The 14132-nt window shown below is 41.1% G+C and overlaps 1 protein-coding gene across 8 annotated transcripts in view; it reads left to right on the top strand.

Annotated features, from left to right (window-relative positions):
• mef2d (myocyte enhancer factor 2d) overlaps positions 1-14132 on the top strand; it is a 104985-nt gene that overhangs the window by 26659 nt on the left and 64194 nt on the right. For all 8 annotated transcript variants that reach the window (XM_085291282.1, XM_085291280.1, XM_085291283.1 and 5 more), the window contains exon 2: positions 12741-13129. In XM_085291282.1, the coding sequence (XP_085147408.1) occupies positions 13076-13129 (54 nt within the window). In that variant the 5' untranslated portion in view covers positions 12741-13075. The remainder of the gene's footprint in view (positions 1-12740; positions 13130-14132) is intronic.

The raw sequence follows: 14132 nt of genomic DNA, 5'->3' as shown, positions 1-14132 counted from the left end.
ACTAGTGCCACACCAAAGAAAAGCTTTGTCATTTTTTTTTAATTTACCCCATCCTCGGGAGGGAGGCAGATTTGCATAATCAGGGTATTCACTGTCAGACCCTTGAAAGCATATCATGCTTATTCACAAACCTATTAGTCATTTGGTACAAAGACAAAGTACCAAATAAGCTTGTCTTCAACAAAACCTCCTGAGTTTTTCTTTGTCATGGCACATCACTCAGGTGGCACACCTTTCACATTGAACAATACGCAAAAACAAATCTTTTTGCCTTCTCTGCAGCTGTTCCAAGGATTTGCAGTTACATGGATGGATGTTTATCATTGCAAGAGCTGAAGCTTATATGCTTTTGTGTTTCCTTTAAACATAAATACACTTGCCTCTGGGCAAAGGAGCTGCTTTCTTTTACTGCTCTGCTAAAGAGGAGAGAATAGATATCCTTTGCTTAGTGTTTGTGCCTCCCCCACCTCTCCTCAGTGCCGGATCCCCACCACATGTAGCCAGCACCACACAGTCTTGGCCCGCGCTTGCAGTCAGTTGTCAGTGAGAGCGGAGGTAGGCTCATAGATCCCCATTTTAGGCTCCGGGCCAACACCGTGTGTTCAACACGGAGAGCCCCCAGGCAGTCGTGCACACGGATGACAAATGTGGATGGCAAGCGGGGGAAAAAACCTGGAGAACGGGGCAGAAAGATAAGGCCATCTGAGCAACCGTGTTTGTTGTTGAAGTAATTGTGCCCTCAATACTCTGACATTAGGATTGTTGGGTTTAGTAGTGGTGTATATTTTCCTAACCATGGGCAGATTTCCTGTTCCAGATACACAAAGGGAAAATATTTTTTCTTCTCTCCTTTTACAGATTTATCCATATAAGTTACTGCTGCAAGATGAATATGGCCTTTGGAATTTTTGCCCCTTGTTTAACCCGTTGGGTTCTTGGCACATACGTGCCTGCACCCATACATGTATTCACTGTGTGTGGAAACTCAATGACACAACTGTTTAGCAGACTAGTGGCCTCCCATTTCCCACACCCTCCGGCCCCCCTTTGGAGATTTCAAGGTCAGGAAAGGGCACGGGCTGAGATTCATGTCTTGGGAAGCAGAGTCGCTGTTGCAAAAAAGTCACAGAGAGCGAAGCGTTCCTTTTACAGTGGTTGCTGTCAAACAACCGTATCTTACCAAGATCAGATCTTCTAGGATTTGGATATGGCATCAGATAAGAACCGTCAGCAGTGGTCCACATTGGAGATGATGGGAAGGTGGAGATGTTGCAGTGTAGCTGTTGAAGTTTAACAGCAGAATTTCAAAATCGCATATTGAACGGTAGGGCAGAAGGGCACAAGACATTACCGCTGTGTTGAATTCTCCGACAGCTGAGCATTCGAGTATATGTGTGTATTGCATTGCATTGCCTTTGTGTGTGTGTGTATGTGTCCAGATTTTTGGGGGGTGGGGTCCTCAGAGAGTCCAGAGGATCAAAAGGTATGTGGGCAGCTGCCACCCTGTTGCTAGCAGCTTATGATCCAAATGGAAGATGTATAGACACACGTGCACGAGGGATAGACTGGTGTGCAACAAGGATCTCACACCCTCAGTTAGGCAGCTAGTGACTCCCTCACTCATTTGGGACACATACATATAGCCATATTCTGTTTAGCCTATAAACTGGGAATTACAATAAACACTATGTCAGAAGCTTAGTAAAATTAGGTTTAGTTATCAAAACACAAGTTATTAACTTTTGCATTTGTCAGCTGACGATTTCAGCATTCCAACATGTTTTTTGGGGGGGGCATATTTTTCCATTGTTTGTTGGCAGTACATGGAAAAAAAAAATCTCACTGTATTATTTTACCATAGTGGAGCAGATCAATCTGGCTGTGATGATCACTAAAGTGAAAGTTTGAGTAAAATAAACAGATCAGATATGAGATAATAATAATTTTATGCTGAACAAAAATGCAGATTTTTTTGATAGTGTACTGCACTGTTTTTTTTGTTTTGTTGTTGTTTTTTTTTTTTTTTTTTTTTTTTTTTTTTTTTTTGCTGTGGCATATAATGTCAAGTTTCGTATTTTAACTATCAGTTTAAACTTCAAGGAATGAGATTTATATTTAGAAAATAATCTATTGTTCAATTAGTTATAATTCAATAAAGTTAAATTTTGACCTACTAAAAAATTGGAAATGCAAGGATTTGCATTAAATGTGCTGAAATGCGGGGAAAAAAATTCTTTAAAGAGCTGACCAACACACACCTCATTTGCTAACATAGACTATGATGAATTGGTGGCAGTTGCTGAAGGCATATTAGGGCAAAGGGTGACCTGGGAGGGGTTTATGGGTAGAGAGGGGGATGAGTGTACTGTTTAATTGTGAGGAGTGAGGTAGAGTGACAAGAAGCAGCAGCAGAGGAGGGGGCTTGGTGGTGTTTGGGGTCCAGTAAGAAGGGTAATTTGGGGCGTCCAGAGTGAGGTGTTCCACCAGCAGTTGTCACTTCGGCAGTCGATGGTGGGTGGAGTGGCACATGTGCTGCTCTAAGCCGGACTGTCTTTCTATTCAGGACTTTGTATACCTCTGCAATCTTTGACTTGGACTACTTTGGAACTATTGACCTCAACATTGTGTTTTGTTTTCTGCTGTGTCATAGAACTTCCAAAACAACTTTTTGGCACCAAAAATCTTCGCTGGTAAGAGCAGTCGATAGAGATGTTACAGTTGGTTTGATTAAATTGATTTGATGTGAAATGAATGCTATGTTTCTTAAAACCATGAAGAGAGAAAGTCGTTTTTTTTTCTTTTAAGATTTCACACTACCTCGTCTCTGTTTAAAAGTCACGTTTTAGCTGAAGTTCTGAAAAAAGATGTTTTTCATGAACATTCAGAGATTTCTCGGGTCTCTAATCAGTCCAGGAAGCAATCAGTAGGTCTTTACGAGGTAGATATGGAAGAGTGCGAGGTGACTTGCTGTGTGGCCGGCTGTCCTTTGTCAGCTGCTGAACTGACATCTACCCAAGTCCCCAATGTGCTGAGAGAGGCTCAAGAGTGGAGGGAGGGTCTGTTGTAGTGATTTATGGTTGAAAGCTTGTGTTGTTGTGAAGCTCATAACGTCACACCTGCTCTTTTTCTTCCTTGAATTGAAGGCTTGCATGACCATTAATGGTGAGTTGAGTGCCATGACGCTTGTGCCCTTGACACCTGTTAAAACTATGTTCTGTACTTTACGTATGGTGAGATATATCGCATTGAATACAGCTGCTGGGGTTCTTTAACCTTTGCGATTACCCTGTTTTTACTGTGCTTTTTCCCAAAAAAGAAAAGGAAAAACACAAGGTTAATAGCAGGAGGTTGTTTTATCCTAGAAATAATAGGCTTATTTTGATTTCCAGGCTTAAATTGATTTGTCTGCCTTTGTGTTGTTTGTAGAAAAAGAATTACATCAGGAATTTGAAGGGTCTTGTTCTACAGATGGGAGATTATTACATGGATCGTGCGCTGCACTGTTGTTGGTTGCTCCATAGTGATCATCATTTAATTTTGGGATGATGACAGGAAATAAGTTTTCCTTTCTCAACATGGTTGTGATGTTTTTTCTCATTTCTACAAGTTTTATTGAGTTGCATTGGTGCCTTCTGCTTTTTAAACCAGTCAGAACAAGAGTGGATGGACTTGCAGGTCTCCAAGCAGCTGCTCCGCACTTGTTTTGAAAGGTTTCTTGACAACAAAGCCGACCTGGCTCGATCTCCTGTGACTAGATTGAAAGATGCCTCTCTGAGCTGAAGGAGCTTGTGCTTTCTAATGACCACACACACACACACACACACACACACACACACACACACACACACACACACACACACACACACACACACGCAATCATGACTGAGTCTGTGTATATCTGTTACCAAAAATGTTTTCTATAGGGAGAGTGAAATTGTTGAAAGGACTACAGTTACTTCTTAGAACAGTGGTGTTTGTGTGTGTGTGCCACACTCCGTGGAGTGTTTATTATTACTGAGTACCTTTAGCATACTTGCGGTGCCCACATTACACAGTTAATGACAGATAAATAAACATAACGTTTGTGGTGGATGATAAAAATAGGTAGGTATTTTCGTGCTGAAAAAAAAAAAAAAAACAGAATTCCTCCTCCCACTCACCTGCATTCATGAAAATAAACCCGACAGCACTTGCGTTAAAGCACTATGTGTTAGAGCCAGCCGGTTGTCTTGATCTTACCTGTCTGGCTCTTGCATAAGGTCCCATTGATGAAAACATGTTCGACTAGTGATGTCAAACTATCGTACGCACGCTGACTCGGGCATGCACGCCCTTCGTCCTCGAGTGTCACATTGATGTCATTAGTGTTTTGTCTGGCGGGCATTCTTCTTTGTCACATACCTTTTGTTATTGTGCCGCAGCACATTTGAAACGATGGGAAAAGCTTTCAGGGAGGAAACCTGGATTCCACCAGACATCTCAAGAGTTGCATTTCAAAACTATTTGCCCTAATGAGGCAGATTATAGATTATAAATGATCTGATCTCAAAGACAAACAAAGCCCAAAGTAATGGGTAGTACTTGAATGAATAATAAATTCATTAAATACTGCCGCTGCCAGAATAACTCTCATTTATAAATCAAATTGCAGCTGTTTAATTTGCTGTGATCCAAAAAAACAAAACAAAACACTGTATGTAAGAGCTAGTTCAATGTAATGGCACAGCGTTGATTGATTAGTTGTTTATTTAGCCATTATCATACCAGTTTATCATGTCATTTTTTTTTATGTCCTAAAACTGTCAGTAAATAAAGAAATTTATGATCACAGGAGTTCTCAGCCTGAGGGGAAATTATCATGTCTGAAAAACAAATATATCCAACTTACAATTACACAAACAGTAAGAAGAAGCAAATTATGCACATTTGAGTATCTCCAAGCACTACGTATCTGAAGATTAAGTCATTTTAGATAAGGTTATTTGATCAAACAAAAATAACCATCAATGGCATGTTTAGCTGAGATTTTAGACATCGGTTTCAGTTCTTGAAAAAGCATCTAGAAGACTCAATTTGATTTACTTTAAGTGACTGTAATACACCTTTAAATCGATGCACGAAAACTTTAGAACTTGTAGTGACCTCTTATACATGCAAGGCCACAGCAGATCTTCAAATACATTTAAAAAATGCCTCAAGCCCTTATTAGATAATCTGAAGGATTTCTAATCAAGAAACGGTTTCACATTTTTCCTATTTGTCACAGTTCTTACGCGGTTACAGTTTATCATTTTAAACTCTTACCACTGGCTCCTCTAATCAGTCCACACCTTTCAGGAACAGGAGTGCCCCTGAGCATGTTAGGAGGTTTTATCTTTTGGTCATGATGTAACCCAACAGGCCAAACCACATTGTCCATGTTGGTGATGCAGTGACAGGGGTAGGTCTTAGAGCGACAACAAATTACAGTTAAAGTATTGTATGGCCTGCCAACAAGTCCCCTATACTCCACATGGTTTCTAAAATTCAGCACAAAAGACATCTTTGTGAATCTGTGTTTGCACTCGCATACAGTATATACGTGCATTATGGGTATTATCGGGATATTTTTGCTGTATTCATGCCAGAGGCTATGAGCACAAACAGCAGATCAGTGACAGTTAGGGCGCCCTGTGTTAAGTGCGTAGGTGTGTTTTTTCTTTTTGTGCGTGCTGTTGTTTGTTTTTTTGTATACGTGTTTGGGAGTGTGTGTACGTGCTCGGGCAGACTGCAGTATTGATAGCGACCCAGCAGTGCGGGCGTGATTCACAAGCCATGAGGCACAGATCTTCTTACTACCCCTCCCATCCCATCTCATCTCTTGCCCCAAACCACCACCACCTCAGAAGTGCTGCCCTTGCACTGCATCAGCCCTACCCACTCTTTCCCACCTCTCTAAAGTCTCACCCATGATTGGTTAAGAGGAGAGGGGGGAAGGGGAGATCATATTCCACTGCCAGGGTTGGCAGCGCTGAAGCACAGGCACAATCACAATCATAAGCCAGGCTTCAGATACGAGGCCAGCAGCTCCCTCCTCCTCGTCCATCTCCCTCTCCTCCTCCACTATTTGTCACCATGCCCTCCCTTTACTCCACCTGCTGATATTCCACAAAATCAGCCATAGGGTTTTGTTGATATTGTAAAGATGCATGCTGGGTGATCTGAAGCTTGAGTGTGCTGGGAGCTGTGTCCAACAGTTGCCCGGGAACATGAGGCAACAGGCTGTAAATATCACACAGCTGGTGCTGGCAGAACACCCTCAAGGTTGGGCTCGCCGGGTCACATTTTCAGTGGCCCAGTTACACGCCAACCTTTTCCCAACCCCCAACCCTTCACTCTCAGCCCCATTGATGGTTCTATCTGTTTCCCAGCGAGGAGCAAATCTATTAGACTTTTCCTCCTCCTCTTACAAAACCCGATTCATTATTGTAATGCATCTTGAAGCTGGTGTGCAATGCATGAACCTTGGCATTAATGCCTTCAAGATGTCAGTGTCTCAGTGCCTATATGTGTTTGCAATTAAGACAGGAGGGGGGGGGGGGGGGGGACTGGAAAAGACCAGGGGAAAAAAGTGGTTAGAATCCCAAGTGGATGCTTTTCATTTGTGCAAGAAAAATGAAATGTCTTCAAATTAATTTTCAGCTTACGAATTAATCAACCGATTAACACTGGTTTGAGCTCAGCCTGCCATTTAACCTTCAACCTTTAAATGCCCCTAACACTGGAGAGTTTATTTCTGGTCCTTCTGTTTTTAATGAGGCAGAAGAGCATGTTCATTTTGATCACTCTTCTGGTCTGCTACATCTTTTCTGTTTTTGGTCAAATTAAACCACAGGTGCAAGACCACCTCAGACACCTGCTGATTTGATTTCATTTGATTCCCAGTTGAACAGCGCATCTGATTGGATCATTTGTCAAATTGTATTTTGTCCAACTTGTCAGACCTATTTTGATGGAACCTTGAGTGATAAATGAATATTGGTAAATTATTGATCCATGTCTACCTCAAAGTGAGCCACAGATCAGTCATTTTCCAAGCCTGGTGCAGAGGTCATGACTTCAACAGCTATATCCAGGCAAACTGCACACATCTTGAAACATGAAGCCCTGAACTCCTGTGCAGATATTTAGGCTATGTCTGTGATATTTTGCCAGCAGGGCCTGCTTAATGATATTTTTATATATTTCATTAGCAGTCAATATAATTTTCTTATATTTATATCATGACAAACAGTCACTGTTACTGATAGTGCACTTTAGCTTAGCTTCCTTTAGAGGATCATGTATCTTTTTGCCAGTGATTGCAAAAACCAACAAGTTTGCTGGTTTGATTCTTTTCACGTAAGCTGTGCTACAGAGAGCAATTTGTGATACCTAGCTTTCTACTGATTTTTTTTCTTTTTAAGTTTAGTTCTATGAGGTACTCTCTTATAGTCAGCATATTATGCATAGTAAATTGTGGCTGGCACATCACCAGCCACCATTTGTTACCATTTCCCTCCTGTCAGATCTTCTGGGAAAACTTATTTTAGGACCAAAAAACAAAACACATTTGACATCAATTGACCAGACAGTCCTGTCTGACACAAACTGACTATCAATCCCAGCATCAGTAAGAGTTATCGAAGTGTAATTTGAATCGAATCTTTTACGCTATTTAAAATTCGTGTTTCTTGACTGTGGCTTTAAAACACCCGATACTTTTCCACTTTGTGTTGTTAGCCAGAAGTCACATGAACCTTCCCGAAGTGCCAGCTACATCAACATTGGTAAACAGCAGCCGGTGATTCATGGGGCATTTTTTGGATTATGTATTCTTCACTTAAATGCCACTGGCTGGTGATTGTGTACCTCTGTTCAGGGTCACTGTCTGTTGTCTGAAAAAGACATTTTTTAGCAACTTTAATGGATGCTTTTTCTCAACAATAAGAGAGTTTATTGCCTCAGTAATTTTCTTTGAACAACTGTGTGAACATTGTGCCAGTGTTGTTGGGTTTTTATTTTTTATTTTACTTGGTCCTTAAGTTCAGAACAGCCTGTTTTTACAGCTTATTTTATTTCCTGTGTTGAATTTGTTCTCGGCTTGCATTTTTGTGCTGGTTTAACTCCTGGATTTGTGTTAGTTTTTTCATAACCATTAAACGTTATACGTCTGCTGGGTATTTAAATTGACCCTCATTACAATTGGTATAAGCACATACATATAGGTTTCAGACAATTCCCATGACATTGGCAGCTTTCTGTCCATAAAGCGTTAGAAACTGATTTTAGTCTAGGTTGATGTAATCATAGCTTGGGCTCGAATGGACAGCACATAGTGGGTGTCTGCAGTGGAGCTGGTTGCGATCAGCTTTAGCAGATGTTGGTGCTGAGTGGGAAAAGTAATGGATTTCTCTGTAGTCCTTTGGCAAGGCTCCAGCAGCCGAGAATCATCTTCACCACCACTACTCCTCCCCCTGACGGCCAACCCTCTACCGCTGACTGTTATCTCTTTGCTCCAGGCTGCTCCACTGCCACTTTACACACCAGGATGGTAAAGAATGGACATACAGGAAAACACACATAAACACAGACAAGCACAGAGACAGATAATACTCAGGCCTGACCAATATAGACGCGCTAGTGTTGTACTGGAGATTTATCATATGGGCATACCGATAACCTTCCCCCAAAAAATGTTTTAAGCTTAATGACTAATGTATTTTCTGTTCATTATGAGCGAGTAAACATTCATCAGCTTAAAGATCATTGGGGAAAACAATGGTCATCACTTTTCTTAGGATCATCATGTTTCTTTTTAACCAGGCGTATTCTGTCTCAAACTCATTTTTAAAAATTAACTCAGTACAATGATATAAGAGTCAAGTTGGGGCAATGTCTAAATTAGCATTTTCTTACATGCCACGCAGTCTATGTTCATTCACACTAGTGAAAATGGCATATAACATACATTTGTAGTTATTAGCTGACATTGCAGGGTGCAGTGCGACACTAAAAAACCCGTGCCTGAACCCATAACAGCAGGGAAAAACTGCTGAAATAAAGCACTTATAGTGTATTTTAATTAAAACTGTCCTGTTTCAGGTTTTGTTCTGCTTGAATTATCACTCATTTCTGACCCAAATATCTCACAGTAGCTGTCAGACTTTAGTGTGCACACACAGAGATGGATCATCATCTGATTACATCATGCCGTCCATCGTAAAAGCCAACAGAATGCTATACTGACAGAGATCATGTTTAACCCAAACACCCTCTTTTCCTGCTACATTTTGTGGCATGCAAGTGTATCTCTTTCCCTCCAGGTTCTGGCACATTAAGCCCGTAGCAGAAACATTGGTCGTATTGAATTGGAAATATCGAGGGCAGTGTTAGCCTCGGGGGCAGCCAGGCAGGTTGTCAGAAGGAAGGTCAGTAGTTCACAAACCTTGACTGGCTGGGAAAATCTGGATGGCATGCCCTTTAGCAAGTCATTTAACCCCTGATTGCCCAAAGGAAGATTTTTTTATTTTTTTATTGTCTGACTGTAAAAGACAGTTGCAACATGAAGCTTCCAGCTACGGCTCTGCATAAAAGTGAAGCAAGTTATTGCAGAATAGAGTATTCTTGTCAACTTTTTCCTCATGAATAAATGTTAAAATCATAATATAGCCCCTGTACCTCGTGGGTTTCCACCCACATCATTGGAATAGAAGATTTGATGCTTTGAAATGGTGATGCACTGCAATATTTTCTAACCATTCTTTTTATGGACTAATCTTTGTTACAGACTGTCCTAAGGCTGTGACCTGATGTGCCCTCTCTAGAACTTAGCTGACACATTTCTACAGTAACAGTATTTTTCATTTTTATGCTCTTTATGATGCTCTCTTAAGGCTCTTTAATTTGATGACCAGATTCTCAGTTGGCTTACTTTTCTGCATTGTGCCTTTTTTGTCTTTATGAAACAGCACATTATAATGGATTGCATTTTTTTTTTTTAATTGTCAGATATTTTGAGGCTGGTGGTTTTTTTTTGGTACATACTATAGAATGTAGTGTGCATCTTCAAAGGACACTGAAGACAACCCCAAACTGATGTAATTAAGAAGAACAGAAAAGAACTGACATCTTGTACGAATACTTTTTTTCATTTCTAGATTTCTTGTGTGGTAGGGCGTCTCTGCTTTGGTACAAAGTGTATGAAAACATCTCGCATTAGAAGCCACAGAGCTTTATCAACTTCAAATTGCCCAATTTATCTAAAGAGATGATGAATTTTTCATCAAACCTGAACAGCCGATATTTGTGCTTAAAAACTATAGAAATGTAGCACAGCTGTACTTTCAATGATTGCAGTTTCCTTAAAAGTTCTATATTCCTTTTATTCAGTTTTCCTAACTCCAGCCATAATAAATTGTTAAAGACTAGCCTTTCAATGGCCTCTTGGGGAATAAAGCATATAAACGCATTAGGCGTTCCCCAGGGTGCTAATCTGGGTCCACGGTAGATTCCTAATTATCAGTGTTTATCTTTTCATTGTCCAGAGCCTCTCTATCACTCGTGTCTGCTCAGTGAAGTAACAGACACACTCCAGGCTCTCCGCTTCCCATGTGAGAGCAGAGATTCTGCCTGACATCAGACATGGGAAGCGAGCTGCAGCAGCATGAAGGGTAAAAGGTCGAGACTTGACCACCCCAGGCAGATAAAGCAGCCTTTTCATGTGTGATCAGCCCACAGCCTAAAGACAAATCCCTCAGTTTGCTGCCTTTGAACTTCACTGCAACTGCAGTGAGTCCCCTACTCTCTCTGTGGCTGACAAAGAGAGAATGAACGCAAACCCTATTATTTTATTAAAATATTTCGCCACCACTTCTTTACTTTCCTTCATTTGAAGCTGAATGAAAGGAATGAATGTGCAACATAAAGAAATGCCTGCTCTTTCCAGGAGTACACTAATTAGGTGATCCAGGTAGAATTCATTATCCTTTGCTAGTTTTCCTATTAAATTGGTGATACTGAAAATGGAGACGAGGAGGATGAACGAAAGCGGATGAGATGGATTTTTATAAAATAATTTTGTTTAAGGGGCTGGAACAAAATATGTGAAAGATCTTGCCAGTATAATACATTCAGTTCCTGCAGCTCACTGTAGATGCTTAGTGTAAAAAATCGGGCTCAGGCAGCCTCCAGTTCTCCATCAAGCCTTTTTACAAAGCAATTATGACATTCATAACACTCTTTCTTCAGCCCCCTTCCACTCTTTCCCATCAGTGCATAATTCATAGGCAACTCATCTCCAAAGCTAAGCCAATTGCATCCTCTCTAAACGAGCATGCAGTGCAGCTCCCACAGCAGCACAAAAGGAATGTCAGTCTCATGACAGACTATTTCACGTTCTTTGTTTCATAAGAATGGATGTAAATAGAGGGCGTTCTTCTGCTGCTGCTCTCCCAGGTAGAGGGAATGCAAACAATGCTGCGGACCTGATGTGTGTACTTGCTGCTTTCCAGATGATTTAGCTCTGTAATTCTGCCACTTGGCTGCCACTGTGTGTGTGTGTGTGTGTGTGTGTGTGTGTGTGCGTGCGCACGTGCAGGCTGTGCTGTGTGTCCACACAATCTGTATGTATGTATATATATATATATATATATATATAGAGTGCTATTTTTAAAGATGAACCGTAAATAGCAGTAACAGGGCCTAAAACGGTCTTTGCCTCTGTTGCCATTCCTGGGCTGCTGCCGTCTCATTCATTCATGAGTTTGCATGAATTTGCAGAAACACTCTGGGCTTTCTTGCTCTGACTTGCCCTTTTAAAATATGGACTTCGTGATGTACCCATCCTCTGTTTTTGATCAGGCACCGTAGCGTATCCCAGACCGCCCTTATTTCATGGTTAGTTAGACGTATGAGTGAATTAGACACACGTTTTTTCACTCGTCATCTTTCGCTGTTCTGCATGGAATTAGGTCAGCATTCAGTTTAGGTAATAAGGCGTAATGATATTAATGGTCAGAAAATGACATTCGCCATCCTGTCTTTTAAATATGAAGTGTCACTGGAGATCTGCCCACTCATTTTGTTTGCAGATGTGTCTGGTATCTTTCGTGAGAAAATCTGTTTGAAAAGACTGAAAATTGCAATTTAACCACATTGATTATTTATATGGATATTTCATGGATTTAAAGGGAGAATAATTCCCTTTAGCATAGTGCAGATCGTCATATTGTCTTGTCACTACTGAGCTTCCTGTAGAGAAATGATCAATGCATAAGACGGTGTTTTGAAAATGGGAAATGAGCAGAATCCGCAGACTCTCTAATGTGCCTCTGATCGGGGATTCACATTCGGCGTGTCAGGCGGCCTGGGCCGGGCAGCCGGTTGCCGTGGGCGACCAGCAGATCAGTGATGTGGCGGTGATGCCTCTAATGAAGCTGACACAGCACAGCCTCCCGACTCGCGGGCCCCTGAGGGCCTCTTGCTCTGCATGTAGAGCCACAAACACTCCCACCCCCCTCACCTACTCTTCATTTCAGCCAAATGTGCTTCTGATTTGATAGTGCCTCAAATGGATTGCTGCATCATTTATTCTCTTGTATATGTTGGGTTTGTAGTAGCTAAATAAGGTCATAATATACAAACAAAGCCTCGCTCTCCTTGCCCTTTTCAGAATCTCTGTCTCTCTCAGCCTGATAAATGTCTCTTGTGTTGTTTTCCAGAAGCTGCCCAGCTGAGGTGAAGGGGAGGGCAGAAGATCCTAGTTCAGCTTGAGTGTGGATGACCTGCCCCCAGAAACAGGACCATGATCTGAAAAGCGTGCTGTACACAGAGCCCCGTTCTTCCTTTCTTCCTTCTCCCTCTTTTTTTGTTTTTGTTTTTTTCTATCTTGCTGGTGAAAGCCTCCCTGCCTGGGTCCTTCAAACAGGGTCAGTGTGCACAGCGAGGGCAAACTGAAAGCGAATAGAGATTCAAAGAGGAGGAAAAGTAACAGCAGCCATCCGTGACCTCACATCTTGTCACTTTCCCCTGATCCTCCCACTGCAACACCAGAACCATGGGGAGGAAAAAGATCCAGATTCAGAGGATCACTGACGAACGCAACAAACAGGTTAGAACAAATGACCTGAACTGTCATGATATGGAAAGAAACTCCTGTTAAACTTTCCTGTTTCAGAAACCAAAATTAAAGAACTAAAGTTTTCAACAAAGTTAATATAAGTAGCTGGATAATTATAAATAGTTGGATTTGTGGATCAGTCCTGTGGTATTTGAAAATGAATCCTGTATTGACCCTGTTTCATGTGCATGCATAAGGAAATCCCAAACGCCCTTGTAGTGAAGAATATGATAAATGTCATGCAGTGTTAGGTAATCAAGATTTAATATTGAGTTTTATTTAATTTTTTCAGGAGCTTAATTTCATAAAAACTGGCATAATTATTGTAAGGAACTTGTAATATAAAATGAACACATTAAATAGCTTGTTTGCAAATGTGGTCCATTGCTATAGACATTATGTTGTTCATATAAGAAATGAATTGCACAGCTTATACATTATGATGTACATTTATAATAAAGCTGGACCTTGCAGTTGTTAAAATGGGGTAAGTATCTCTGCACAGACAACACTAGATGACTTTGATATGTCGCCGAGTGGGTTTCTTCTGCTGATAGCACCACTGTACCACAAGGCAGTTGTATTTGACCCATCTGGAGTGATCGTGGGACAGTTTGTGTCATTACTTTATCTTCTTCGGTCTCAGTTTCCACTTGCTTGAGAAACTTGCAGCAGAAAACACAGGCAGCACACAGTCCAGACATTGTTGTTAACTTTGTTAATGCACTCATTAGCTATGCTGTAGCTAAATGGTTACACTGAAGGCTAAAGACAAAATTAACAACCACACACATATTTGTTTAATTTCTGAGCTAAACTTCACGATCCAGTCGGGAGTGTTAAATGACCCATATATAGCCAGTAGATGCAGGCTTTCACTGAGCTGATTTCTCTGTATAGCTCTCATCTGTCCTGCTCAGATCTAAGAAAGAAATGATCATTTTCACTTTTCCAGCACTGAATTCCATTGTGGTGACAGAATACTTTAGCTCAG

This window comes from Mchenga conophoros, linkage group LG11, assembly GCF_057382185.1.
Source record: "Mchenga conophoros isolate Kocher_MC1m ecotype Shallow Benthic linkage group LG11, M_conophoros_male_GT1.1, whole genome shotgun sequence".
Classification (NCBI taxonomy): domain Eukaryota; kingdom Metazoa; phylum Chordata; class Actinopteri; order Cichliformes; family Cichlidae; genus Mchenga; species Mchenga conophoros.
Note: the sequence above shows the minus strand (reverse complement) of the source record. Positions and strands in the feature narration are given on the sequence as shown.